This window comes from Oncorhynchus keta, chromosome 12 (assembly GCF_023373465.1).
Source record: "Oncorhynchus keta strain PuntledgeMale-10-30-2019 chromosome 12, Oket_V2, whole genome shotgun sequence".
Lineage (NCBI taxonomy): Eukaryota > Metazoa > Chordata > Actinopteri > Salmoniformes > Salmonidae > Oncorhynchus > Oncorhynchus keta.
Window position 1 is genome coordinate 21,624,736 of NC_068432.1, and position 26,512 is coordinate 21,651,247.

The 26,512-nt window shown below is 42.4% G+C and overlaps 1 protein-coding gene across 1 annotated transcript in view; it reads right to left on the reverse strand.

Annotated features, from left to right (window-relative positions):
- Positions 1-26,512, reverse strand: part of LOC118391130 (G protein-coupled receptor kinase 6-like) — a 61,490-nt gene that overhangs the window by 24,216 nt on the left and 10,762 nt on the right. Inside the window, exons 3-10 of the mRNA XM_035782181.2 lie at positions 15,397-15,509; positions 9,488-9,565; positions 9,141-9,247; positions 8,404-8,496; positions 6,622-6,685; positions 6,161-6,301; positions 1,113-1,303; positions 569-606 (exon numbers count right to left, since the gene is read on the reverse strand). Of these exons, the coding sequence (XP_035638074.1) occupies positions 569-606; positions 1,113-1,303; positions 6,161-6,301; positions 6,622-6,685; positions 8,404-8,496; positions 9,141-9,247; positions 9,488-9,565; positions 15,397-15,509 (825 nt within the window). The remainder of the gene's footprint in view (positions 1-568; positions 607-1,112; positions 1,304-6,160; positions 6,302-6,621; positions 6,686-8,403; positions 8,497-9,140; positions 9,248-9,487; positions 9,566-15,396; positions 15,510-26,512) is intronic.

Sequence of the window (26,512 nt, forward strand, 5' to 3'; positions counted from 1 at the left end):
CAGTATTACTTAGCATACCCTTCAATCCGATGTCATTTGACAGGCTATCTCCAGTCTGGAGTCTGGACAAGAGACTATGTATATCAATAGAGGGCTTCCTTTGGTCAAAGCAGATCTCATGAAAGCCATGTACTGTGGAAACCTTATCTATTTTGTTTTGCTAAAGAGCACCATTCAGTGGTAGCAGGCTTCACTGACAACCTTGAGAAAGCAGGAGCCCCTATCTTGAGACAAGTCTTTTCATAGACAATCTGCTCCCTCTATTGGTGAATAACAGAATGGCAGCATTGGTTCACACAAGCAGTAAGGTCTGGTTACAGAGAGCTACAGTGTGTGTGCAGGCTTTTGTTCCAGCCCATCACTAACACACCCGATCTATTAATCAATTAATCATCAAGACCTAGATTAGTTGAATAAATTATTTTAAAGTAGTGCTCAGCTGGAACAACAAGGTATACAGGCTATTGTTCCAGGACCATGGTTGGTCTCTAAGACCAGGGTTGGTCCATTAGAATATTTATTTACTTGTATACAAGTGGGCATTCATATTATTGCTATCTCTACTCACCATGGTCATCCAATAGTATGTTCTCAGGCTTCAGGTCCCTGGAAGAAGAGATAAATACCAGGAGTTATGAAACTAAGAACTAACTTTTATCGCCTCCAACAGCATTGTGAGCAGCTGAGCGACAGATTTACAAAACTTTGACAAGCTCTCCATCGCTCCTTCTCTCTTTGTTTCTCTCTACATCTTACTACTTATTGTTCGCCATCTCCCCCCCTTTCTTTCAATCTACATCTTGCTAGCCATCATTCTCCATCTCTCTCTCTCCCTTTTGAAAACATGAAGCGCTCTCTCTCTTTCTCTCCATCCTCCCTTGTAAGCTGATACTTGTGTAAACACTAAATATGCTCCATAAAGTTCCTGCAGCCTTGTAAGCAGAAAGCGGAGTACCCGCTAAACCATTCCCCTAGAACAGCCTTGTGTGAGAGAGTGAGTGAGAGAGTGAGAGAGTGAGTGAGTGAGTGAGAGAGTGAGTGAGTGAGTGAGTGAGTGAGTGAGTGAGTGAGTGAGTGAGTGAGTGTGTGAGTGTGTGTGTGTGCAGCCTGACCTGTATACGATCCTCTCTCTGTGCAGGTCCTCAAGGCCACAGGCCAGCTCGGCAGAGTAGAACACAGCCCTCTTCTCCTCAAAGCCGGCGTCTCCCATGTGGTAGATGTGGAACTTGAGGTCTCCTCCGTTCATCAGGGTGAGCACCAGACACAGAGCATCCTTAGTCTCATAGGCGTACGCTAGACTCACCTCCATGAGAGACAGACAACACGGTCATATTCATTAGGCACCAAACAAAAGAAAACAGACTTAAACAGGGAGGGACTACCTGAACTTGTACAATAAGCGCTTGTTTTCGCTACATTCTGTTACGGTGTGCCCTAATGAATACGACCCTGGGCTTAGAGACCAGTTTGAAGCTATGAGTTAAGAGAAGTAGAGGAGTGTGTGTGGGAAACAGAATGAACATCTAAGTCCACTTTTGTCCAGAACATTGGATCACTGACTGATGGATGTCCAAATAAAATTCTAAAATGGATTGTGTGGGGTCACTTGAAATGAAAACAAACCCCACTGAACCAAACCCTGGTGTTATCTTTTAATTACTAGTGTTGTTTTTATTATTATTACGAGCTATCACACAGTCGTCTGGAAGAGCCATCTAGACTCAACTGGTCAAAAAGTGTTTATGTTGCGGTCAACAGTTGAATTCGATGAGTTCAGACATCTTGACATCTTTGGTCGAAATATGAGTAAGTGGTGCAGCATAATATATGAATGTAGATAATGTACTGTATACATTAAATATATTACATATAGTGTACATACAAATAGGATTTTTAGCCCAATTTATTTTTATTTTTTTTCAAACTTATGAGCGACTCAATCTATTTTGTTCATCTTTTCTCTAAATAAGCTTTGTTGGACAATTTAAGGTCAATACACTGCATTTCAAACAGTTAGGAATAACATAATGTAATCTAAATCAGGGCTTGAAAAATTATACCAAGGCTAAATATAAGCCTTCCACAAACAAGGCCTACTAATAATTACATTATTTTATCAAAATATACTGAACAAAAATATAAACGCAACATGTAAAGTGTTGGTCCCATGCTTTATGAGCTGAAATAAAAGATCCCTGAAATTTTCCATCCACACAAAAAATCTTATTTCTCTCAAATGTTGTGCAAAAATGTGTTTACATCCCTGTTAGTGAGCATTTCTCTTTTGCCAAGGTAATCCATCCACTTGACAGGTGTAGCATTTCAAGAAGTTGATTAAACAGCATGATCATTACACAGGTGCACCTTGTGATGGGGACAATAAAATGCCACTCTAAAATGTGCAGTTTTATCACATAACACAATGCCACAGATGTCTCAAGTTTTGAGTGTGCAATTGGCATGCTGACTGCAGGAATGTCCACCCGAGTTGTTGCCTGAGAATTTAATGTTAATTTCTCTACCATAAGCCGCCACCAATGTCATTTTAGAGAATTTTGCAGTACGTCCAACAGGCCTCACAACCACATACCACGTTTTCCCATGCCAGCCCATTATTTCCATATCCTGCTTCTTCACCTGTGGGATCGTCAGACCAGCCACCTGGACAACTGATGAAACTGAGGAGTATTGTTGTCTGTAATAAAGCCCTTTTGTGGGGAAAAACTAATTATATTTGGCTGAGCTTGGCTCCCCAGGGGGCATATTCTTGTTCGGTATAGTTTAACATGCTTTTTTTTTTTTTGCAATAATCACTGATCTGGCTTTCATGTCTGTCGATGAAAATGCTCTTTTTGTTACAAATTTAACCAGAACCATGCACATCCACTAATAATGACCAACTACTTGTGGATGTCTATCGCCTCCTTTGAATTCCATGCTGTCACAGTTACCAGCCCTTTCAAGCTTAACATCCTTATCATTTATCGCCCTCCAGGTTCCCTCGGAGAGTTCATCAATGAGCTTGATACCTTGATAAGCTCCTTTCCTGAGGACGGCTCACCTCTCACAGTGCTGGGCGACTTTAACCTCCCCACGTCTACCTTTGACTCATTCCTCTCTGCCTCCTTCTTTCCACTCCTCTCCTCTTTTGACCTCAACCTCTCACCTTCCCATCTCTTCCCTCTGCTCATACCTTCTCCAACCTATCTCCTGATTCTGCCTCCTCAACCCTCCTCTCCTCCCTTTCTGCATCCTTTGACTCTCTATGTCCCCTATCCTCCAGGCCGGCGCGGTCCTCCCCTCCTGCCCCGTGGCTCGACGACTCATTGCGAGCTCACAGAACAGGGCTCCGGGCAGCTGAGCGGAAATGGAGGAAAACTCGCCTCCCTGCGGACCTGGCATCCTTTCACTCCCTCCTCTCTACATTTTCCTCCTCTGTCTCTGCTGCTAAAGCCATTTTCTACCACTCTAAATTCCAAGCATCTGCCTCTAACCCTAGGAAGCTCTTTGCCACCTTCTCCTCACTCCTGAATCCTCCTCCCCCCCCCCCTCCTCCTGCCTCTCTGCAGATGACTTCGTCAACCATTTTGAAAAGAAGGTCGACGACATCCGATCCTCGTTTGCTAAGTCAAACGGCACCGCTGGTTCTGCTCACACTGCCCTACCCTGTGCTCTGACCTCTTTCTCCCTCTCTCTCCAGATGAAATCTCGCGTCTTGTGACGGCCGGCCGCCCAACAACCTGCCCGCTTGACCCTATCCCCTCCTCTCTTCTCCAGACCATTTCCGGAGACCTTCTCCCTTACCTCACCTCGCTCATCAACTCATCCCTGACCGCTGGCTCCGTCCCTTCCGTCCTCAAGAGAGCGAGAGTTGCACCCCTTCTGAAAAAACCTACACTCAATCCCTCCGATGTCAACAACTACAGACCAGTATCCCTTCTTTCTTTTCTCTCCAAAACTCTTGAACGTGCCGTCCTTGGCCAGCTCTCCCGCTATCTCTCTCTGAATGACCTTCTTGATCCAAATCAGTCAGGTTTCAAGACTAGTCATTCAACTGAGACTGCTCTTCTCTGTATCACGGAGGCGCTCCGCACCGCTAAAGCTAACTCTCTCCCTCTGCTCTCATCCTTCTAGACCTATCGGCTGCCTTCGATACTGTGAACCATCAGATCCTCCTCTCCACCCTCTCCGAGTTGGGCATCTCCGGCGCGGCCCACGCTTGGATTGCGTCCTACCTGACAGGTCGCTCCTACCAGGTGGCGTGGCGAGAATCTGTCTCCTCACCACGCGCTCTCACCACTGGTGTCCCCCAGGGCTCTGTTCTAGGCCCTCTCCTATTCTCGCTATACACCAAGTCACTTGGCTCTGTCATAACCTCACATGGTCTCTCCTATCATTGCTATGCAGACGACACACAATTAATCTTCTCCTTTCCCCCTTCTGATGACCAGGTGACGAATCGCATCTCTGCATGTCTGGCAGACATATCAGTGTGGATGACGGATCACCACCTCAAGCTGAACCTCGGCAAGACGGAGCTGCTCTTCCTCCCGGGAAGGACTGCCCGTTCCATGATCTCGCCATCACGGTTGACAACTCCATTGTGTCCTCCTCCCAGAGCGCTAAGAACCTTGGCGTGATCCCTGTCGTTCTCAACTAACATCAAGGCGGTGGCCCGTTTCTGTAGGTTCATGCTCTACAACATCCGCAGAGTACGACCCTGCCTCACACAGGAAGCGGCGCAGGTCCTAATCCAGGCACTTGTCATCTCCCGTCTGGACTACTGCAACTCGCTGTTGGCTGGGCTCCCTGCCTGTGCCATTAAACCCCTACAACTCATCCAGAACGCCGCAGCCCGTCTGGTGTTCAACCTTCCCAAGTTCTCTCACGTCACCCCGCTCCTCCGCTCTCTCCACTGGCTTCCAGTTGAAGCTTGCATCCGCTACAAGACCATGGTGCTTGCCTACGGAGCTGTGAGGGGAACGGCACCTCAGTACCTTCAGGCTCTGATCAGGCCCTACACCCAAACAAGGGCACTGCGTTCATCCACCTCTGGCCTGCTCGCCTCCCTACCACTGAGGAAGTACAGTTCCCGCTCAGCCCAGTCAAAACTGTTCGCTGCTCTGGCCCCCCAATGGTGGAACAAACTCCCTCACGACGCCAGGACAGCGGAGTCAATCACCACCTTCCGGAGACACCTGAAACCCCACCTCTTTAAGGAATACCTAGGATAGGATAAGTAATCCTTCTCACCCCCCTTTAAGATTTAGATGCACTATTGTAAAGTGATTATTCTACTGGATGTCATAAGGTGAATGCACCAATTTGTAAGTCGCTCTGGATAAGAGCGTCTGCTAAATGACTTAAATGTAAAAAATGTACTTGTAGCAGGCATTACAGAAAAGGAACACAGATCTCAAATAATCTCTAGTGAGTAGCCAGCTAATCTTTGTATTTCAAGTCTAGCCAACTTGGATCTATATGCTCGCTAACAAGGTAGAACAGCTGAACTATTATGAACACACGCTCCTGTCCGTCTCCAACTGTTTGAACAGCAGCCTGTTCACTTTGTTTAGATCAAATCAAGTGGCTAACCTGGATTAGATGCTTACTTCTCAGAATGAGAACAGTTGCCAATTCCTTACATAAATGCTTATTTTTATGCTCATTGCACATTTATAAAACACAGACTAGAGAGCTAGCACATAATAATATGTAGCTAAAATGCTGCTTACTGTACTGCAGAAACTGAGCATTCATTTTCCACAATCATGTTCATTGATAACTCCCGTTTTAGTAGGGTCTACTCTATTCTACATTTTGGAAGTTGAGACATAAAAAGGGTATCGTTAGAAGGGAAAAATCGACCAAACCTCAAATGCAAATAGCGAGTTGAAACTGTTTGTTTTCAGACAGGAAGAAGTGATCTTTTATCTTTGTTGCTGTGAGTGGCGAAGGGCGGGGCTTGGTGTCTGTGTGCGAGTGGGAAGGTGCACAAGACCAAATAAAAAAAACCTAGAGACTTGCAATAAAGGCATTTGGAATATTGCGCTAAAACATATATTCAAATTATTTTGATATCGCACAACCCTACATACAGTGCATATCTTATACATACGTGACAAATGGTATGTGGTAAATAGGTAGCTTGAATACTTACTACAAACCTACTGTTGACTTTCTCTAAAATCTGCTTCTCGTTCAAGGCCATTGACTCTCCTTTCCTCTTCTTAATCCTCTTCTTCTCCAACTTCTTACACGCATACATCTTTCCTGTGGCTCGCACCTGGCAAGCACACACCTGATGAGAGAAGTGGATGAGAGAGAGAAAGGGAGAAGAGGAGGGTAGTAAATATAATGTAATGGTGGCATGACTCATTTCACACCACAAGATGACACCAGCTAAATGGCAGTTATTTCCCAAACACACAGTTTATAATTTTATAGGCCCATCAAATTACATCCAGACTGAGATCCTTGTTGGACCTTGTTGATCATTTACAAATTGATGAAGAGACTAACTTTGATGAAGAGACTAACTTTAGACTAACTTCACTTTTAAAATCTCCTTCTAAATGAAAGTATGCTTTAGTTAAAGAGAGAAACAGAGAGAGTCCTTACCTCACCAAAGCCTCCCTTTCCTAATACCCTGTACTGTCGGAATGTGTTCTTGGTGACTGGCTGCCTATGAGGACACAGAGAAGAGGGTCAATACAATAGAAAACAACTTTATTGTCCAATGTGGGGGAAATTTGCTCAACTTCATGGACATACACTGACTGTACAGCAGGAATGCACAGGAACATACACACCTGACTTTGTAAGTAAACGGCTTGACCATTACACTTTAACAATGTTTTTGCTTTAAAAATACTATTCTGTCAAATGTTCTGTTTTACCTTGTAGAGAAAGACTTGAGTTTGGCCCAGCACCAAGGACAAGATGAGACAACTTTCTTAAGGCCTTTAACAAGTGTTGGCATATTTACTGTGAGTCAAAGGATGCGTCCCAAATGGCACTCTATTCCCTACATAGTGCACTACTTTTGACCAGAACTCTATGGGCCCTGGTCAAAAGTAGTGCACTAAAGGTGCCATTTACAAAAGAGCCGAAGTGATGAAAGTGTGTGGGTAAACTTAATCTATGACTATTATGGGAAAGGCATTGCACAAGCCTTGCCACTCTGCTAGGCTGATGAGTGGAGACATGTTCTCTTTGCAAATATAAATAAATATAGAGACCATTCCATGTATGATAGGCCTGCTGGGCTAAAGGTCTTTAAATGGCCCATATAGGACCAGACGGAGAGAACGTATTACACCAGTTTTAAGGTGTCTGCACTGGCTGCCTGTGAGTTTTAGAATACATTTTAAGATTCTTCTATTGGTTTTTAAAATCAATCCATGATTGTGCACCCCAATACATGTCAGACATGAGTTTAAGTTATGTGCCCAGTAGGTCTCTCAGGTCCTCTGGCACTAACTATCACAAAGCCTAGGACCACGAGGCAGGGAAAGGCAGCCTTTAGTTATTACGCCCCCAGCATCTGGAATAGCCTGCCAGAGAACCAGAGGGTGGCCGAAACTGTAGTTATATTTATATGAGATCTTAAAACTTAGCTTTGCTTTTACTTAGGGTGCTTTTTAGTTTTTCAGTCTCTATTGTTATTCTTTTGCTTTTCATCCTCTTAGGTTAATTATGTAGTAAATATTTCAGTTGAGTTTTTTCCTGTGAAGCACATTGTTAATCATTCCATGTCTGAAATGTGCTGTATAAATAAAGCTTGATTTGAAGTATGAGTACGAATGTAAACGAAACCAAAAGTGTAGGTTATACAGTACATCACAATGCCACTATCCTGAACACTATCAATCGCTTCATAACATTATATGTGCGTTGTGTAGAGCTTTTAACAAATACTTTTGTCACAAAGCTCTTAACGGTAAACTGGCCTAAAAACCCATGAGACCAAGTTGAGGAACAGTTGATAAGAATAACTCTAGATAGGAGGAAACCTTGAGAGCCGCTAATATATATATAAATCACATCAATATTAGAGAATTAACAGCAGAGCATATCAAAAACACAGCCCCATTGAGAGTTGAGTACACGTGACTAGGAGGATACTATGGAGTGGTGTGAAGTTACTGTAACATGTAATCACTCGTGCTGTGTTGAGGTGAGGTTCTCAGGCTGATAAGTGTGTGTGTGTGTGTGTGTGTGTGTGTGTGTGTGTGTGTGTGTGTGTGTGTGTGTGTGTGTGTGTGTGTGTGTGTGTGTGTGTGTGTGTGTGTGTGTGTGTGTGTGTGTGTGTGTGTGTGTGTTCATAAGTGTGGGAAGCAGCAAAAGGGTGTGTGTGAGTATGTCATTTTTACTTTGATTTCCACTAGTAGGCTACCATACCTCTCCAGCCACTTCCACTGCAGGAATCGGTTATAGTACATGCTGTCGAGGTAGTCTGCGAAGGGAGCCACACTCAGGTAGTCATGGATCAGTCTACAACAGAGGACAGAACAGTCAGAACACATACAGCCCACTACATGACCTAAACAGGAAATACTCTGGTCCCTCCCTAAGGCCTTGAGTTTTTTATGGTCAGGTCACATGGCCAGGAAAATCTCCAGGCCCTACACATGTACCATGCTGCCATAGGCCCATCTCTCTGTCTACTATTCCCAAACATCAGTTCACATCTAAACATTCATTAACCCCAACCAGATGGAGGAATGACAAAGAGTCTGTTCATGTTGTGAGAATGTTCTAGAATATAAATGTTGCTGAATGGAATGGCGGGTGATTGAAGTTGCTAGGGTTGATTGATTAGAACTATTTTCATCAGCCGCCACATACACTCAATGCTGTTGACATGCCCATACAACAAGTGTGAACAACCTTTCACAGGATGTTGCACAATGTAGGAGACAATTTAAATGAAAACTCAGAGATTCTGCCTCTTGGCATATTTTATCACTGAAAATGACCCTTTATTCTTAACTGACTTCCTTCGTTGAATAATGGTGTGATGATCGTAAAAAAAAATTTTTTTAAATCAACCTTTTCCAATCTTGAATATATCCCATATGCTAAGTATTGATGTTAGTTTATTCTCTGTGACTGGGTTTCTGTGTTAACAGACTCACTTGGTGCACTCATTGAAGAGTTCTTTACAGGGCTCCTGCTCTTGCTCCAGTCTCTCTGTAAACTGACCCATCATTTCCTCCCCCAACTCGGGGACATGATCCTCTGACTACAGGGGGATGGAACACAATACAGCGTGAATTTCATATATATATATATATATGACATCATAGGCCCAGATTAAGCCCTCTCCTGAATTAAAAAGCATGCTCGATGGAGTATCTTAATTGAAATACATTTTTAGACCGCGAATAGTTTTAATCTGGGTCCGGGAAACCACACGTCACCATTATTGAATAGTTGACATCAAATCACTCATTGGCTGAAAATAGGGGTTCTTCTACTGTACCTTTGGGCTGAAGTACTTGTCTAGGAGCTCCTGAGCACACTCCCTCCTCTTCTCATCTGGACTGACCTCATACTCTGCCTGTGGGGGGAAGAAACAGTAACATACATAATTCAACATACACCTGCTCTAACAGGTCAGTTCTACTATTTCCACATAACAGTGGCCTACAATCTAGTACTTTCTGTACAACCTCTGATGGTACCAAATTACCACATCACTGCAACCACAGGGTCGTGTTCAGTAGGCACGCAGTCGTAGAACACTATTTGAAACGGAAGAAATACTACCCGAGTATGTTCATTAAACAAGTTTAATATGCATACTGAACACAACCCAGTCCTACTGTAAGTAGTACATCCCTTCACTAAGGCACAGTTCTACAGTGCCACATGCCTGGGTCCCACTCCCAAAATCATTTTTATTTTAATATTTCTCTCTGTTGTTGATTCCTGAATCCTGCTAAGTACAAAAGCATCAAGCCCATGTGCCATGCCATCATCCAGCCATCCAACAGCATGACTTACAGTAAGCTAAGAGCCTCACTCTAAAGTGCTTCCGATGGACTCTCAACACAACTTGTCCATAATGGTTAATGACAGTTGAGAAGGTTCAAATCTCATTTGCTCCTTCTCATGTAGCCCAGGCTCTGTGCGAGGCAGGAAGGAGACAGTGCAGTAAAAGGACATGATCACTACTTACAAAGTTTGAGAAGACTGCTTGATAAAAGCTGTTATGACTGTCTGCTCTCTCTTAATTCATAAAGTCAGCCACCTATTCATAATTTTACTGCCATTGACTATTTTCATTATGCTACTAGCTATCATCCCATTGAGCCTTTTTCTACTTGGCTTTTGCGTTTGTTAAATCAACCAGAGAGGATCTAGCTACAAGGACACTTCCTCATATCAATATTAGCGTGTGTGAGTAATAACGTGTTAGAGAGAAGGAGATAAAGTGGGTGGCTCAACTGAGTGTGTGTGTGCGTTAGTTGGATCTGTCTGAAATGGATCCATGGCTTTCCCACCCAACCAGATATAAATACGAATTTAAAAAAGGAAAACAGAGACCTGTTCAAATGGACCCAAAGACAATCAGACCCGTTTGGAAAAGGCCTGTGGAAAAACAGACCCAAACAGACCAGTGCCGGTTCGGATTTGAGAGACCCGTTCATATCCAAGAGTAGAAAGAGAGATAAAGAAACCCTCCGACTGGGCAGCGCCATCAATCAACAAGCAATATTGGCCAAGTTTGTGTTCTTAACAAATGAAAGAAAAAACTATTCGTTGTATAGCATAATCAACATTTTGTAGCCTATTGTTTTATTGGTTTCTACTTTTCAAAAACAATATTTGTCCACTTCACAGATCAGCAGTCGGAGATGAGAGCTAAATGCATCATGTCATTCCTATAGGCCTAGACGTCCACTGTATGATTTGAATATTTAAACAAATGTATATATAAAAAGGAAGAAGCTTAGGCCTAACCCTAGAGAGACAGAAATGTCGGTACCATGTTCACATTCTACATTTGAGTTCTGACACAGATATACATTTCTTTGTACTTGTCTTTGTATTACTGTACAGATAGAGCCCCACAGGGGAGGTGTCATAATATTGAACAGAGGCTGGGAAACACACAGTATTAAAATAGAGCCATGAATACATGGAACCATGCCACAATGGGTAACTCAAGCAAGCAAAAAAAAAAAAAAGAAAAACAGTTTAAAAAACACCTAACTGCACAAAGGGAACTGTGAAGAGACACAGCCATTTTAAATATCCTGTATTGTAATTTACACTGTACTATGTACTAGACATTGTGTGTATGTTCTGGAATGTCGGCTGTGTGTGGCGTTTTTAAATGTATGTATTTCAGTCCTTGGCTAATGCATTATGTCATGTTTCATATGGAACCACAGTAATAGTAGCTGATGTGTTTACAGCGGCTAATGTGGATCCTAATAAATACCAAAATATCAAATATCCATCAAATCTAGCAGTCAAAGCGTGAAATGGTTCCAATTGTTGTTCCACCATTCTTTTTTCCCACGTGGTATTTTATAAAAACTTAAAAGAAAGGGCTGTGTTTCGTAGGCCTACCCTAGCATGACGTTTTGATAACCATGTAAATCTCTCTCGGACAAAGTGACTTTTATCAATATATTCGGCTCTATTTATTCCGATTCGAAAATGCTAATTAGCATCAAAGTAGACATCATGCATGGCTATAAATCCCTGCAAGCTCCTGCATGTCATCTAGCTGATACCTTTGCTAATGTCATCTAGCTGATACCTTTGCTAATGTCATCTAGCTGATACCTTTGCTAATGTCATCTAGCTGATACCTTTGCTAACAGGTATTGTGTCAACTTAAAACTTGCACAAGATAATTCAAAGAATTGTCATTTAAAGAAATATAGACCATTTATTCATTACTATATGTAGCTCAAATTAGATAGTTAATCCTGCCTCAGTGGCAGTCTCGTCCAGATCATGGCATTTGTAGTTCTTTATGATAGCCACATTAGCATTTAATTTTGGGGGTAAATACGGGAGAATATATTGATGTCACCTTAACCGTGTAAATCTCTCTAGGACAACAAAACATCACACCACGGTAAGCCTACATGAAACAGCCATCATTTTAAGTGTTTATAAAATCCCCTATGGGAAAAATGTATGGTGGAAAAACGATTTGAACAATTTCCTTGTTTGACCGCTAGGTTTTATGGGTATTATGACATACGGTGATACTCTATAGGCGTACAGACAGAGGCTAATTCGTACATTTTTTATAAGGATAAGCATTATATTGTTAGATTAAAGGGGTAACTCTGTTGCCTGGCTACCCAGACTCCTTGCTCTGGCCAAACGCTGCACCACTCCAATGGACGTTAGTTTCTTCTCCGCAATAAGTCTGGACCTGAGTACCTCCTCCAACATTCACCCTCGTAGGCCCAAAACATACTTCCTCACCTCAAGTTCAACTGTAGGAGTCAGTTGGAACGCTGGTGCGCTCTGCCTTCATAGGCCTGCATAGCTAAGCCTAATAATAGCCACACCCCACCATACCTTCACAAAAGTTTGACTTTAGTAGTAATATCAAAAGTAATTCAAATCATTGTTTATAAGGAAAATACAAACATGTTATTATATTGTGGCATTAAAATAAGTTTTGCATCTTGCCCTCTTTGGTTTTTCCTCTTCGTGGTTTGAGTGCGAGTAGCACTACCGGTAATTCTATTATATTGCGGAAAACACAACATTAACTTAATTTGGCCAAAGAAAATGTCTCAACAGAAAGAAATAAACACCCATTTCAACCTTCACAAAAGTTTTGAACAGGCTTATGTTGCAGAAATTACCAACAAAAGTGAGTGCCTACCAAAGGCCCACCCAACAAATTACCGCAAGAGTCTAATCCTACAGCAGGCCTACTTTTAATCTATATTTAATTAAATACAGAGCACAAACATAAAAAGACAGTTTGAACTTCATTTAGCCAAAAATAATATCTCAGCAAAATGAAACAAAAAACACTTTTTGCCTCATTTAAAAGAACTGGCTTATATTTATTAAATAGGCCTACAATAATAATGATATACAAAAACAAATGACAAATATGAAAATGAATGAATGTTAGAAAATTGCATCAAACCTGAAAAGCGAGTTGCACACAGTCCATTTGACTGCGCCAACATTCTTCTCATCTTTGTTCACTAAAACTTGTCCTTGAAGACATTCCCCTTGTTGGCTTCTTTAACATACATTTCAATTGCACATACCCGAGATCCGTGGCAATTACAGTGGGGCAAAAAAGTATTTAGTCAGCCACCAATTGTGCAAGTTCTCCCACTTAAAAAGATGAGAGGCCTGTAATTTTCATCATAGGTACCCTTCAACTATGACACACAAAATGAGAGAGAAAAAAATCCAGAAAATTACATTGTAGGATTTTTAATGAATTTATTTGCAAATTATGGTGGAAAATAAGTATTTGGTCAATAAAAAAAGTTTCTCAATACTTTGTTATATACCCTTTGTTGGCAATGACAGAGGTCAAACGTTTTCTGTAAGTCTTCACAAGGTTTTCACACACTGTTGCTGGTATTTTGGCCCATTCCTCCATGCAGATCTCCTCTAGAGCAGTGATGTTTTGGGGCGGTTGCTGGGCAACACGGACTTTCAACTCCCTCCAAAGACTTTCTATGGGGTTGAGATCTGGAGACTGGCTAGGCCACTCCAGGACCTTGAAATGCTTCTTACGAAGCCACTCCTTCGTTGCCCGGGTGGTGTGTTTGGGATCATTGCCATGCTGAAAGACCCAGCCACGTTTCAACTTCAATGCCCTTGCTGATGGAAGGAGGTTTTCACTCAAAATCTCCCGATACATGGCCCCATTCATTCTTTCCTTTACACGGATCAGTCGTCCTGGTCCCTTTGCAGAAAAACAGCCCCAAAGCATGATGTTTCCACCCCCATGCTTCACAGTAGGTATGGTGTTCTTTGCATGCAACTCAGCATTCTTTGTCCTCCAAACACGACGAGTTGAGTTTTTACCAAAAAGTTCTATCTTGGTTTCATCTGACCATATGACATTCTCCCAATCTTCTTCTGAATCATCCAAATGCTCTCTAGCAAACTTCAGACGGGCCTGGACATGTACTGGCTTAATTTACTCATTTTGACCCCACGGGATGAGATCTTATTATCTTATTATTATCAGTGGTCTTGTATGTCTTCCATTTCCTAATAATTGCTCCCACAGTTGATTTCTTCAAACCAAGCTACTTACCTATTGCAGATTCAGTCTTCCCAGCCTGGTGTAGGTCTACAATTTTGTGTCTGGTGTCCTTTGACAACTCTTTGGTCTTGGCCATAGTGGAGTTTGGAGTGTGACTGTTTGAGGTTGTGGACAGGTGTCTTTTATACTGATAAGTTCAAACAGGTGCCATTAATACAGGTAATGAGTGGAGGACAGAGGAGCCTCTTAAAGAAGAAGTTACAGGTCTGTGAGAGCCAGACATCTTGCTTGTTTGTGGGTGACCAAATAGTTATTTTCCACCATAATTTGCAAATAAATTCATTACAAATCCTACAATGTGATTTTCTGGATTTTTTTCCTAATTTTGTCTGTCATAGTTGAAGTGTACCTATGATGAAAATTACAGGCCTCATCTTTTTAAGTGGGAGAACTTGCACAATTGCTGGATGACTAAATACTTTTTTGCCCCACTGTATATCAGACCCAACCCAAATCAAAGACAAAAGTCATAATTTAGGACTGCACTGGTCCCGGGTCAGATCTCAGAATTTTAGGCCTGTTGGACACGTGAAGACCTCTAGCGTGCATGCATGCGCGAGTGTGTGTGTGTGTGTGTATGTGTGTGTGTACCAGAACAATATTTTAGAAGAATGCCACACAATGCTATGGGGGTAAGCCAGGGTGGAGAGAGGAAGATCAGGTTTATCATTGAGTCAACAGGTAGGGGCTCTGAACAACACACTGGTAGGCTAGCTAACCTGCTGCCCCCCCTGCACCTCCACCTAACACTGCCCCTTCCCTCGCGGGTCTGGGTGGGTAGAACCTAAACATTATTCTACAAGAGCGTAGTGCGGGGCATATTCGCTGAAAAAGTAGAGTAGAGGAAAATTGACACAGATTGCAACCCTTTGCTCCCAGAACTCAAGAGATCCTATATTTCATGAGGGAAAGGGAAGGTGGATACCTAGTCAGTTGTACAACTGAATGCCTTCAAATGAATGATTTCCCCTCTCCTCTCCTTCCCCCTAACACATGAGAACTTGATACATTTGGACAAGCTCATTCAGAGTCCTTCAGAAGATGTGCATCTCGAGGAAAAACAAACACAAGTGTTTTAATCCTGCCTATCTGTCTTTCTTGCTTACCACAGTGTCCAGGAATTTGACACAGCGCCTCAGCTCAACCCGGGTTTCACAGAACTGGCGAAAGAGCATGCGTCCGATTGGCTGCCGCTCACAAAGGCTGTTGTAGTATTTCTCTGTGGAAGAACACAAGACAGGGATGTCAATGAGGGCCTCTCTCAGGGTATAATTAAAACACTCAAGCACAAAAACATGTTAGAAGTAAACCAATATATACTGTACTGTGCATAACGCACATGCTCATGCCTACACAAAGGCGTGTGCACTTAAACATCTTGTATAGACACAGGGCACATTAGCAAATGTACTGTGAGTACTATCAGTATCAAACTATTCCCACACACCTCTGCCTAACCACCCTTTGTAGACGGAGAAAGGGTTATGAATGAGGTCTAGACGTACCCTACACACAGCCCAATCTCATCTTCAACTAATTAATCAGAAACGGTCCATCGTCTCTCCACATGTGTAAATAACTATGAAGAGGTATTTTACATTTATGTATCCAAGTTATTAGGCCCCATTTCCCTGTCTGTCTGTATGTGTGGTGAACAACAAATTGACAGAGGGAAACTGCGATTTGCATCTGCGGCTCAGGTAGATGCAAGAGGACACAGGTGGCTGTATGACCCAAACAAAACAATGTGAGGATCCAGCCGAGCCTAAGGAGGACATGTGTAGGTGGCCGTTATTGAGTAAATACATTTGAGAGCTGCTGCAAGCTCCTCTCTGTAACCGGAGAGCAACTTTAGACACACACCAACGCACAAGCATGTGCACAGTGCACACACAGCTATTAGCTAGGTGTTAAAATTTTTCTGGAGCAGACATCATTTTGGAAGTGTTAGGCCTATGCATGTGCGGTATGGTACCTTACATGCTATCTGCCAGGGCTGTTGCGGTGACCTTATTACGGCCACACCGGAATCTCATTTTAATCTCACTCTGGACATGCTTTGGTAGTACCCAACTGTCTAACTACCATCAGGTCCTAATGGGCTGGTACTCAGACATCTGTTGTCCCTCTAACTACTCTGATATCAATGCATATGTAATCGAAAAACCACAAACACATAAAAACAAGAAAAAATGATGATTGTGCTGTTATAGAATATATAGCCTACCGCATTTTAAGCATTGCAGAAAAAAAGTATCAAATGTAAAACTGATTTAAGAAGTGTTTGGTACATAATTGGTATAGCTTTTGAGTGTCGACTGTATTATTATGGATACTGGATGGACTGGTTACCTTATGCTATGCCCCAAAATGTATACCCATGAGTCTGGTAGAGAACGTATAGCCAGCCCTAGGCGATGCTGTTGGTTCACTGATTGTGCAGCGCAGGCTTACAATTAGTGAATTTGGATTTGATTTTGAATAGCCTAGTAATAGGGAATTTTTGTATCACCGGTCAGGCAGAGAGAACATGCGCCTCAAACAGATGTTGATGCGTGGAGTGAAGTAAGTTTTCTTACATGTATTTCTCAGCTACTCATTAAGCACATGCTCTGCTATAGAACCGAAGTAGCGTGAAAGCACGCGGCCTCCATTCGCTATTCGAGGGCATATAGATTACATGTCTTTTTCCCCCTGCCCATTTGATCATTCTAATTTGGCCATTCCATTGGGCCATTCTAAATCGAAAGACAAGATTCAATTGAAATGTTGTCTGATGGATGAAAATATGATCACATGATGAAAGAACAGCTGTGCAGCCTGGTGCAAGGAACAGATCGCAAGCTTTTTTGCTACTTTCTCAATAGCCTATAATCACACCATGCCCATATATGTGTTGATTTCTAAGACATTCAAAGGTTGGTATAGTTCACAACTAAAGTTGCCAAATACCTCAAAATGTAGCAAATCTAGTGTTTCGAATGATCACTTTTACGCTCAACATAACCACTTCACATGCGCACTTGCTCTGTAATGGGAAAAATATCCTTTCCATTTTATTCAGCTAAGTTCAATTATATTCTATAAAATCCTATAACATAATGGCATGTGACTTATAAACCGATCTTGTCAGCTAAATAAACAAGCCTAGAGCTTATAGTACTGATTTATTTTACTTTTTAAAATGTATTTGTTCAAAAGGCACATCAGCAGCTTGTATGCATGGAGGCCTGGAGATGGTAACATAAACACATTTAGCATGAGTCCGTAAGCTTTTGCATGATATTAAACAGGCTGACAACATTGCATAACAGCCACAGCCCTACTCTCTACTAAAAAAAAAAAAAAAGCTCTACTGTGCCTTAACCGGTGGCGACCCATCATTCAAAACCTGTTTTGAGCCCCACCTGTTTAGCTAGAAAAAGAAAAAAAAATGTGAAGGTAAAAAAAACTAGTGTTGCCTGTTTTGCATGTTATTTTGGCATTAATATGTGTCACGTATCAGTTTGCAAGCAATGTTAAAAATATATGTAATTGAGTTAATAATGCCACATACAAACATGGTCTCTTTTTGCTCTCTTGAGTAAGGCAGCTCTAAAGTGCAGGTGTTTCAGCCTAGCTCAGTACTTTGTATGGTGGTGGGGCAGCCAGCATAACATAAGGTTTGCACTGTGATTGACTCAGTGTTCTATCAGTCATGGGACACTACTCACCACAAACTACAGGGAGAGCTCAAAATGTCAAGCCCCTTGGGGGCTGCCATGGATTTACATTAGAAGTGCCCATCCAATAAGGCTAAAGGTCATTGGCCACAGATAAAATGACGTCAAATCACGCTATATCTACCGTAGCTTTAATTGGACTGATAATGTCAACATCATACTTTCTAAATCTTAGCTAGCAAGCTAGACAAGCAGTCATCATCATGAATCAAGTCGACAATCTACTGGCAAATCCTTGTATTATGAAAATAAATTATAGATAAAATGTATCGGTGCTGAACGACCATAGAACATAAACATTACACAACAAGTTGGAAATCGCAAATTCAACAGTGAGTGGTTAGGAAGGAATCAGTGGCTAACTGCAAGCATTGCAAAGCCATCAGTAGCCTGCCATTCAGTGAAGAGGGTGTGTGGTCCAAGTCTGAGTTTAAGGGTCTATTTTTCCAAGCTTAAAATAATAAACATTCACATATTGCATGAGCTTTCATTGTTTGCTTATATGCCCCCTTTATTTATCCTACTGTTCTGACTTGGTGTACAGGGAGAATACTGTAAGAAAGGCCCATGTTCTGAATTCAGTCGCTGTACATTTCAAAAGTGCTGAACAAATACCGCTGCTACTCTCTGTTGTTATCATCTATGCATAGTCACTTTAATAGCTCTACCAACATATACATATTACCTCAACTAACCGGTGCCCCTGCACATTGACTATGTACCAGTACCCCCCTGTATATAGTCTCGCTATTGTTATTTTACTGCTGCTCTTTAATTACTTGATTCTACTTTTTATTCTTATCCGTATTTTTTTAAATTGCATTGTTGGTTAAGGGCTCGTAAGTAAGCATTTCACTGTAAGGTCTACACCGGTTGTATTCGGCGCATGTGACTAAAATTTGATTAGAATAGTTATATTGACTACGTCTGTCTTAGCTCGCTCATTACTGTCTTAATCTAAATTACGGATTGCCTCTTATGCCATAGTTTGTACATCTCAATTGTCAGTGGAAACCACATGTTTGTTTTTTTAGGCAGTAAATGAGCCAGAATGAACAGTTTTACTGCCAGACAAGGCTCTACTGATAGCCAGGTGTAGCAGTTGTAAGGATTCACTCCGTGGTGCTGAAAAGAAAGCTCTGTAGGCCCTAACAGTTTGTGGGCACCGATTGTCACCATTATAGCGCAATTAATGCATTGTTTAGTGTTGTGTAGTGGCTTTGTGGCATGCATCTAAAACATGTTTGGGGGTTTGCCCCACCAAGATGTACTGCTAAAATCACCACTGGCTTTAACTAAATTAGTTGCTAGAAGTGTTATGCGCATGTTATGCGATAATAGTGTAGAGATTTCCAGTTACAGGTTGTAGCATAATTTAGCAACATGCTTGTCTTATGTGTATGTCTTATTTGTCTATCATAAAATTGCAGATTTGCCCTTTAATGACACTATAAATAGTAGTACTACCCATTTCTTTCCAATAAATCATTTTGATAGATTTTCATGAGCTGTCGGTTGTTGTGGGTCTGTTGTGTATCTATAGGGCCCTATGTGCTCTGCCAGTGGCCTATGCTAGGTGGTCTCTGATTGGGTTGTACAATGAAACGATGAGGAGGACAAACAAGATTTGACCCACTAATGGCCGTTTCATGGAGATAATCGCATTAGTTACAATGCAATTTCATTTAGTCCCTGACAGAGGCTCTATTGACAGGAAGACAGTCGGAAGAGATCATGCAGCTCCCCCCCCCTTTGAGCCCTGGCCTTTTCACATCTATTGTTGCATCCAATGGATGGATTGTTTTGGCCCCGCTACAAGAGCACCTGATTCAACCAAAATGTGAGTCAGAAGATCGAGAGGTGAATTTAAGTCAGCCCCAAAAAAATGTATCACTGTATTTGGTGTAATTTAATACATCAACATATACACTTGATTCCATGGGCTCTTAAACAATGTGTAGTGATGTTCCAATTGTGAAATTAATCCCACAAGATCACAGGCATTAAAACTAGGAAAACTGTAAGCTATTTGCATTCAGCAAATCTGTGCCATATTGCATTGGGGCTGATAGCCTGATACTGCACCCTGCCCTGTTCAATCTCCTCTCTCTCTCGTCGCTGCTCTGACTGTCAATGGGGGCAATTCTCAGATAACAGTAACAAAATGTATGGAGAGAGGAGGGAGGCAGTGAGCACAGGCGCTATATGTTAAACCCGAAGCCAGTGCTCATTAGCTAACAGAGTGCACAAAGCTTTATTGACCACCGGACGATTGGACAGCCACTCCAGGCCGAGCATGAAGACCAGAGGGTCCCTCATTAGGGCTGAAGCCTGGGAGAAGGAGGGCAGTGGGGGAGAGGAAGAGGGGCGGCCTGGGCCTTTCTAAATAACCAGGTCATTCAGGAGATGAGAAAAGTCATTCAGTCAGTGACAGTCCAGTCATCCTTTGCCCCGTTGGGTGGCACAGTGGCGTTAGCTCCCTGGGAGACTGGAAGGAAACTGGGGGTGTACATAGGTTTTCTCCTGCCCCACTTTAACAGAGGGTAGCAGACAATTTCTCTGTCAGGCCTCGGCGGTAAACACGGAAGTTGAGGGTTTCCTGAACCCCACGCACTCCCCCTCTCTCTAGACTCTCTTTGCAAACTGCAGGCAGAAGAAAAGCTTTGAGTTGGTGCTCAGACAACGACCTGTTTTTATCCTGCACAATCTCAGTGGGAGGTTGTCTTTCTCTGTCGCTGTGTATCAGACAGCATCTGGTGAAGGTAACAAGCAGTAAACAATGAGAGATATCCAAATGTCAGCCGCTCAGGCCTGTAATGATGCCCCCTGTTGTAATGTGCCTTCTGAAAGTATTCAGACCCATTGACTTTTTCCACATTTTGTTACATTACAGCCTTACTCTAAAATTGATTCAATAATTTTTCCCTCATCAATCTAAGCACAAAACACCATAATCACAAAGCAAAAAATAGTTTTTTTCCAAATGATTTTAATTTACATTTACAAATGTATTCAGACACCTTTGGCAGCGATTGCAGCATTGAGTCTTCTTGGGTATGACGCCACAAGCTTGGCACACCTGTATTTGAAGAGTTTCTCCCATTCTTCTCTGCAGAACCTCTCAAGCTCTGTCAGGTTGGATGGGGAGCGTTGCTGCACAGATATTTTCAGGTATCTCCAGAGATGTTCGATCGGGTTCAAGTATGGATTCTGTCTGGCCACTCAAGGACATTTCATCAAGGAACTCTGTGCTGCCCTTACAGACTCTGTTCATCTTTGCCTCGATCCTGACTAGTCTCCCAGTCCCTGCAACTGAAAAACATCCCCACAGCATGATGCTGCCACCACCATGCTTCACCGTAGGGATGGTGCTACGTTTCCTCCAGATGTGACAATTGGCATTTAAACCAAATAGTTACATCTTGGTTTCATCAGACCAGAGAATCTGTGGGCTGTCATGTGCCTTTTACAAAGGAGTGTCTTCCGTCTGGCCACCCTACCATCAAGGCCTGATTGGTGGAGATGGGAGAACCTTCCAGAAGGAAAACCATCTCCACAGAGGAACTCTAGAGCTCGGTCATAGTGACCATCGGGTTCTTGGTCACCTCCCTGAAGGAGCATATAGCACTGGCTCCCGGGTCATCATCAGTTAATTGTTTAACTTCCAGATGTCTTTCCAACAACAGCCTCTCTGTGACAGCCTGGTCTGAGTTTGTAGCTTAAAGCATGAACATTATGGTGAGAATATGACACAAACAAGACCTCTTCGCAACACTGTCAAGCTTTGTGTTGTGCCATGGCTTTTTCCTGGAGGACAAAAAGAAGATTGCGTCGTCTGCATTGACCTTCCACTACGTGGGTCGTTTTAGTTTGGGGCAACATGAATACGACAAAGTGGATCTCAAGCGGAGCTTTAGAAAATAACACTTAAAGGAACGCTCCGAAGCCTTAGGAGTCGGTTTCAGCGTTGATGAAAAGCTAGTCAAATTTATATTTGCAATTCACCAGGTCATAACACTGTGCCGATGTCCTTTGAATTTTTTTTTAAAAACATGATGATTAAGAAGACTTTACTGAGCGTGTGTGTGTCTGTGTATGTATGTATATGTGCGTATTAGAAGGAAAATAACATCTAGGAATAGGCCTAGCCATTGGGGTGCGTTTTTAAATAAACCAAAGACCTTAGGGCAGTCCTGTTATCTTCTAAGCTCATCTTAACAGCTTATTCCTGCTCACAATGTTTACATTGTTTGGCTCTTGACAACCATTATCGTTCATAACTTCATAAAGGGACATTTTCAAGAATTGTGAGAGCGTACAGAATGCCATTGACTGTCTGAGGACCCATGACTATGATCGACATTAAGTGAATGAACAAACCAACAATTCAGAACCGTTTAAGCCTGTCCTTGTTTCCCCCGCCCCTAAATGCACCACTTGCACGAAGTGCTGTTTTCACTTCCTGATTGAAGCAAGTTGAGCCTCAGTTGAAGTGGAAAGCACTGTACCGTTAGGCTCTTGGTGCTCCACTGGAGTCTAAGTGAACAATGCACCACTAGACTCAAGACTACTTCACCCGCATGTTTCTACCACTACCATTCCCATGTTTCAGCACGACAACACTGTCTGACAATGCTGAGATGTAGGCCAAGCAGCCTAGTCTATAGAGCTAGCTGTTGTAGCTTCATTCAGAAAGCACAGTAAAGAAAAATGCATTTGTTCATAACCTCAAGGGAAAATAAAACATTTGAATGATCAGGGAACAATCAATGTGTCTATTGTATGTATGGAAGGCCACCATGGGAGCTGGAGTCATAACCCAGAAGGCCCTTGGCCAGATGGAGCCTCAGCCCAGTGGATGCATCTCAACAATGTATTATGGAGATAAATCATGACAATTAGGCAATCATATGATTCCATTTAACCTTAATAAGGGACTGTTTCGTTCTTTGTCCACCACCCACTACCCCCAACAACCTACTGAATGAAACCTGACTCAAATCCATAAAATTGTGCTGCCCTTACAGACAAGATGGGTAAGAACTAGGAACAGGAACCACAATACAATTGTTTGCCCCTAGTTTCATGACACTTTCATGGACAGGAAGCGTAGTGAGATTTTGCAATGAGTAAATGGTGTCAACGTGGTGTTGTAACAAACTGCTCCAAACTGGGTGTAGGCCATCGACTGTACTGACACCCTTGAAAACAGCCATCTCATCCTAAAAGTTGGGCTTTGATCTTCCACTATATACAGTGGGGAGAACAAGTATTTGATACACTGCAGATGTTGCAGGTTGTCCTACTTACAAAGCATGTAGAGGTATGTAATTTTTATCATAGGTACACTTCAACTGTGAGACGGAATCTAAAACAAAAATCCAGAAAATCACATTGTATGATTTTTAAGTAATTAATTTGCATTTTATTGCATGACACAAGTATTTGACACATCAGAAAAGCAGAACTTAATATTTGGTACAGAAACCTTTGTTTGCAATTACAGAGATCATACGTTTCCTGTAGTTCTTGACCAGGTTTGCACACACTGCAGCAGGGATTTTGGCCCACTCCTCCATACAGACCTTCTCCAGATCCTTCAGGTTTCGGGGCTGTCGCTGGGCAATACGGACTTTCAGCTCCCTCCAAAGATTTTCTATTGGGTTCAGGTCTGGAGACTGGCTAGGCCACTCCAGGACCTTGAGATGCTTCTTACGGAGCCACTCCTTAGTTGCCCTGGCTGTGTGTTTAGGGTCGTTGTCATGCTGGAAGACCCAGCCACGACCCATCTTCAATGCTCTTGCTGAGGGAAGGAGGTTGTGGGCCAAGATCTCGCAATACATGGCCCCACCCATCCTCCCCTCAATACGGTGCAGTCGTCCTGTCCCCTTTGCAGAAAAGCATCCCCAAAGAATGATGTTTCCACCTCCATGCTTCACGGTTGGGATGGTGTTCTTGGGGTTGCACTCATCCTTCTTCCTCCAAACATGGCGAGTGGAGTTTAGACCAAAAAGCTCTATTTTTGTCTCATCAGACCACATGACCTTCTCTCATTCCTAAACTGGATCATCCAGATGATCATTGGCAAACTTCAGACGGGCCTGGACATGCGTGCGCTGCAGGATTTTAATCCATGATGGCGTAGTATGTTACTAATGGTTTTCTTTGAGACTGTGGTCCCAGCTCTCTTCAGGTCATTGACCAGGTCCTGCCGTGTAGTTCTGGGCTGATCCCTCACCTTCCTCATGATCATTGATGCAGAGCAAGGTGAGATCTTGCATGGAGCCCCAGACTGAGGGTGATTGACCGTCACCTTGAACTTCCTCCATTTTCTAATAATTGCGCCAACAGTTGTTGCCTTCTCACCAAGCTGCTTGCCTATTGTCCTGTAGCCCATCCCAGCCTTGTGCAGGTCTACAATTCTATCCCTGATGTCCTTACACAGCTCTCTTGTCTTGGCCATTGTGGAGAGGTTGGAGTCTGTTTGATTGAGTGTGTGGACAGGTGTCTTTTATACAGGTAACGAGTTCAAACAGGTGCAGTTAATACAGTGGAGAACAGGAGGGCTTCTTAAAGAAAAACTAATAGGTCTGTGAGAGCCGGAATTCTTACTGGTTGGTAGGTGATCAAATACTTATGTCATGCAATAAAATGCAAATGAATTACTTAAAAATCATACAATGTGATTTTCTGGATTTTTGTTTTAGATTCTGTCTCTCACAGTTGAAGTGTACCTATGATAAAAAATTACAGACCTCTACATGCTTTGTAAGTAGGAAAACCTGCAAAATAGGCATTGTATCAAACATATATATATAGTGGAAGATCAAAGACCAACTTACACACACACACACACACACACACACACACACACACACACACACACACACACACACACACACACACACTTGAAGTCGGAAGTTCACATACACTTAGGTTGGAGTCATTAAAACTCATTTTTCAACCACTCAACACATTTCTTGTTTAAACTATAGTTTTGTCAAGTCGGTTAAGACATCTACTTTGTGCATGACACAATTTTTCCAACAATTGTTTACAGACAGATTATTTCACTTATTACTCACTCCATCACAATTCCAGTGGGTCAGAAGTTTACATACAAAGTTGACTGTGCCTTTAAACAGCTTGGAAAATTCCAGAAAATGATGTCATGGCTTGAGAAGCTTCTGATGGGCTAATTGACACAATTTGAGTCAATTGGAGGTGTACCTGTGAATGTATTTCAAGGTTTATCTTCAAACTCAGTACCTCTCTGCTTGACATCATGTTGAATATCAAAAGAAATCAGCCAAGACCTCAGAAAGACAATTGTAGTCCTCCACAAGTCTGGTTCATCCTTGGAAGAAATTTCCAAATGCCTGAAGGTACCATGTTCATTTGTACAAACAATAGTACGCAAGTATAAACACCATGGGACCACGCAGCCACCATACCGCTCAGGAAGGAGACGCGTTCCGTCTCCTAGAGATTAACGTACTTTAGTGCAAATCAATCCCAGAACAACAGCAAAGGACCTTAATATAATAAATAATAATAATAATATATGCCATTTAGCAGACGCTTTTATCCAAAGCGACTTACAGTCATGTGTGCATACATTCTACGTATGGGTGGTCCCGGGAATCGAACCCACTACCCTGGCGTTACAAGCGCCATGCTCTACCAACTGTGCTACAGAAGGACCACACACCTTATGAAGATACTGGAGGAAACAGGTACAAAAGTATCCATATCCACAGTAAAACGAGTCCTACGAGTCCATAACCTGACCTCTATGGTCCTTCTGTAGCTCAGTTGGTAGAGCATGGCGCTTGTAACGCCAGGGTAGTGGGTTCGATTCCCGGGACCACCCATACGTAGAATGTATGCACACATGACTGTAAGTCGCTTTGGATAAAAGCGTCTGCTAAATGGCATATAAAGGCCGCTCAGCAAGGAAGAAGCCACTGCTCCAAAACCGCCATAAAAAAGCCAGACTATGGTTTGCAACTGCACATGGGGACAAAGATCATACTTTTTGGAGAAATGTCCTCTGGTCTGATGAAACAAGAATAGAACTGTTTGGCCATAATGACCATCATTATGTTTGGAGGAAAAAGGTGGACACACCTACTCATTCAGGGGTTTTTCTAAATTGTAGAATAATAGTGAAAACATCAAAACTATTAAATAAAACATATGGAATCATGTAGTAACCAAAACCGTGTTAAACAAATAAAATTATATTTTATATGAGATACTTCAAAGTAGCCACCCTTTGTCTTGATGACAGCTTTGCACACACTTGGAATTCTCTCAACCAGCTTCATGAGGTAGTCACCTGGAATGCATTTCAATTAACAGGTGTGCCTTGTTAAAAGTTAAGGGAATACATTTCACAAATTGTATTTGAGACAATCAGTTGTGTTTTGACAAGGGAGCGGTGGTACACAGAAGAAGGTATTTTACCAAATTGGGCTAAGTCCATATTATGGCAAGG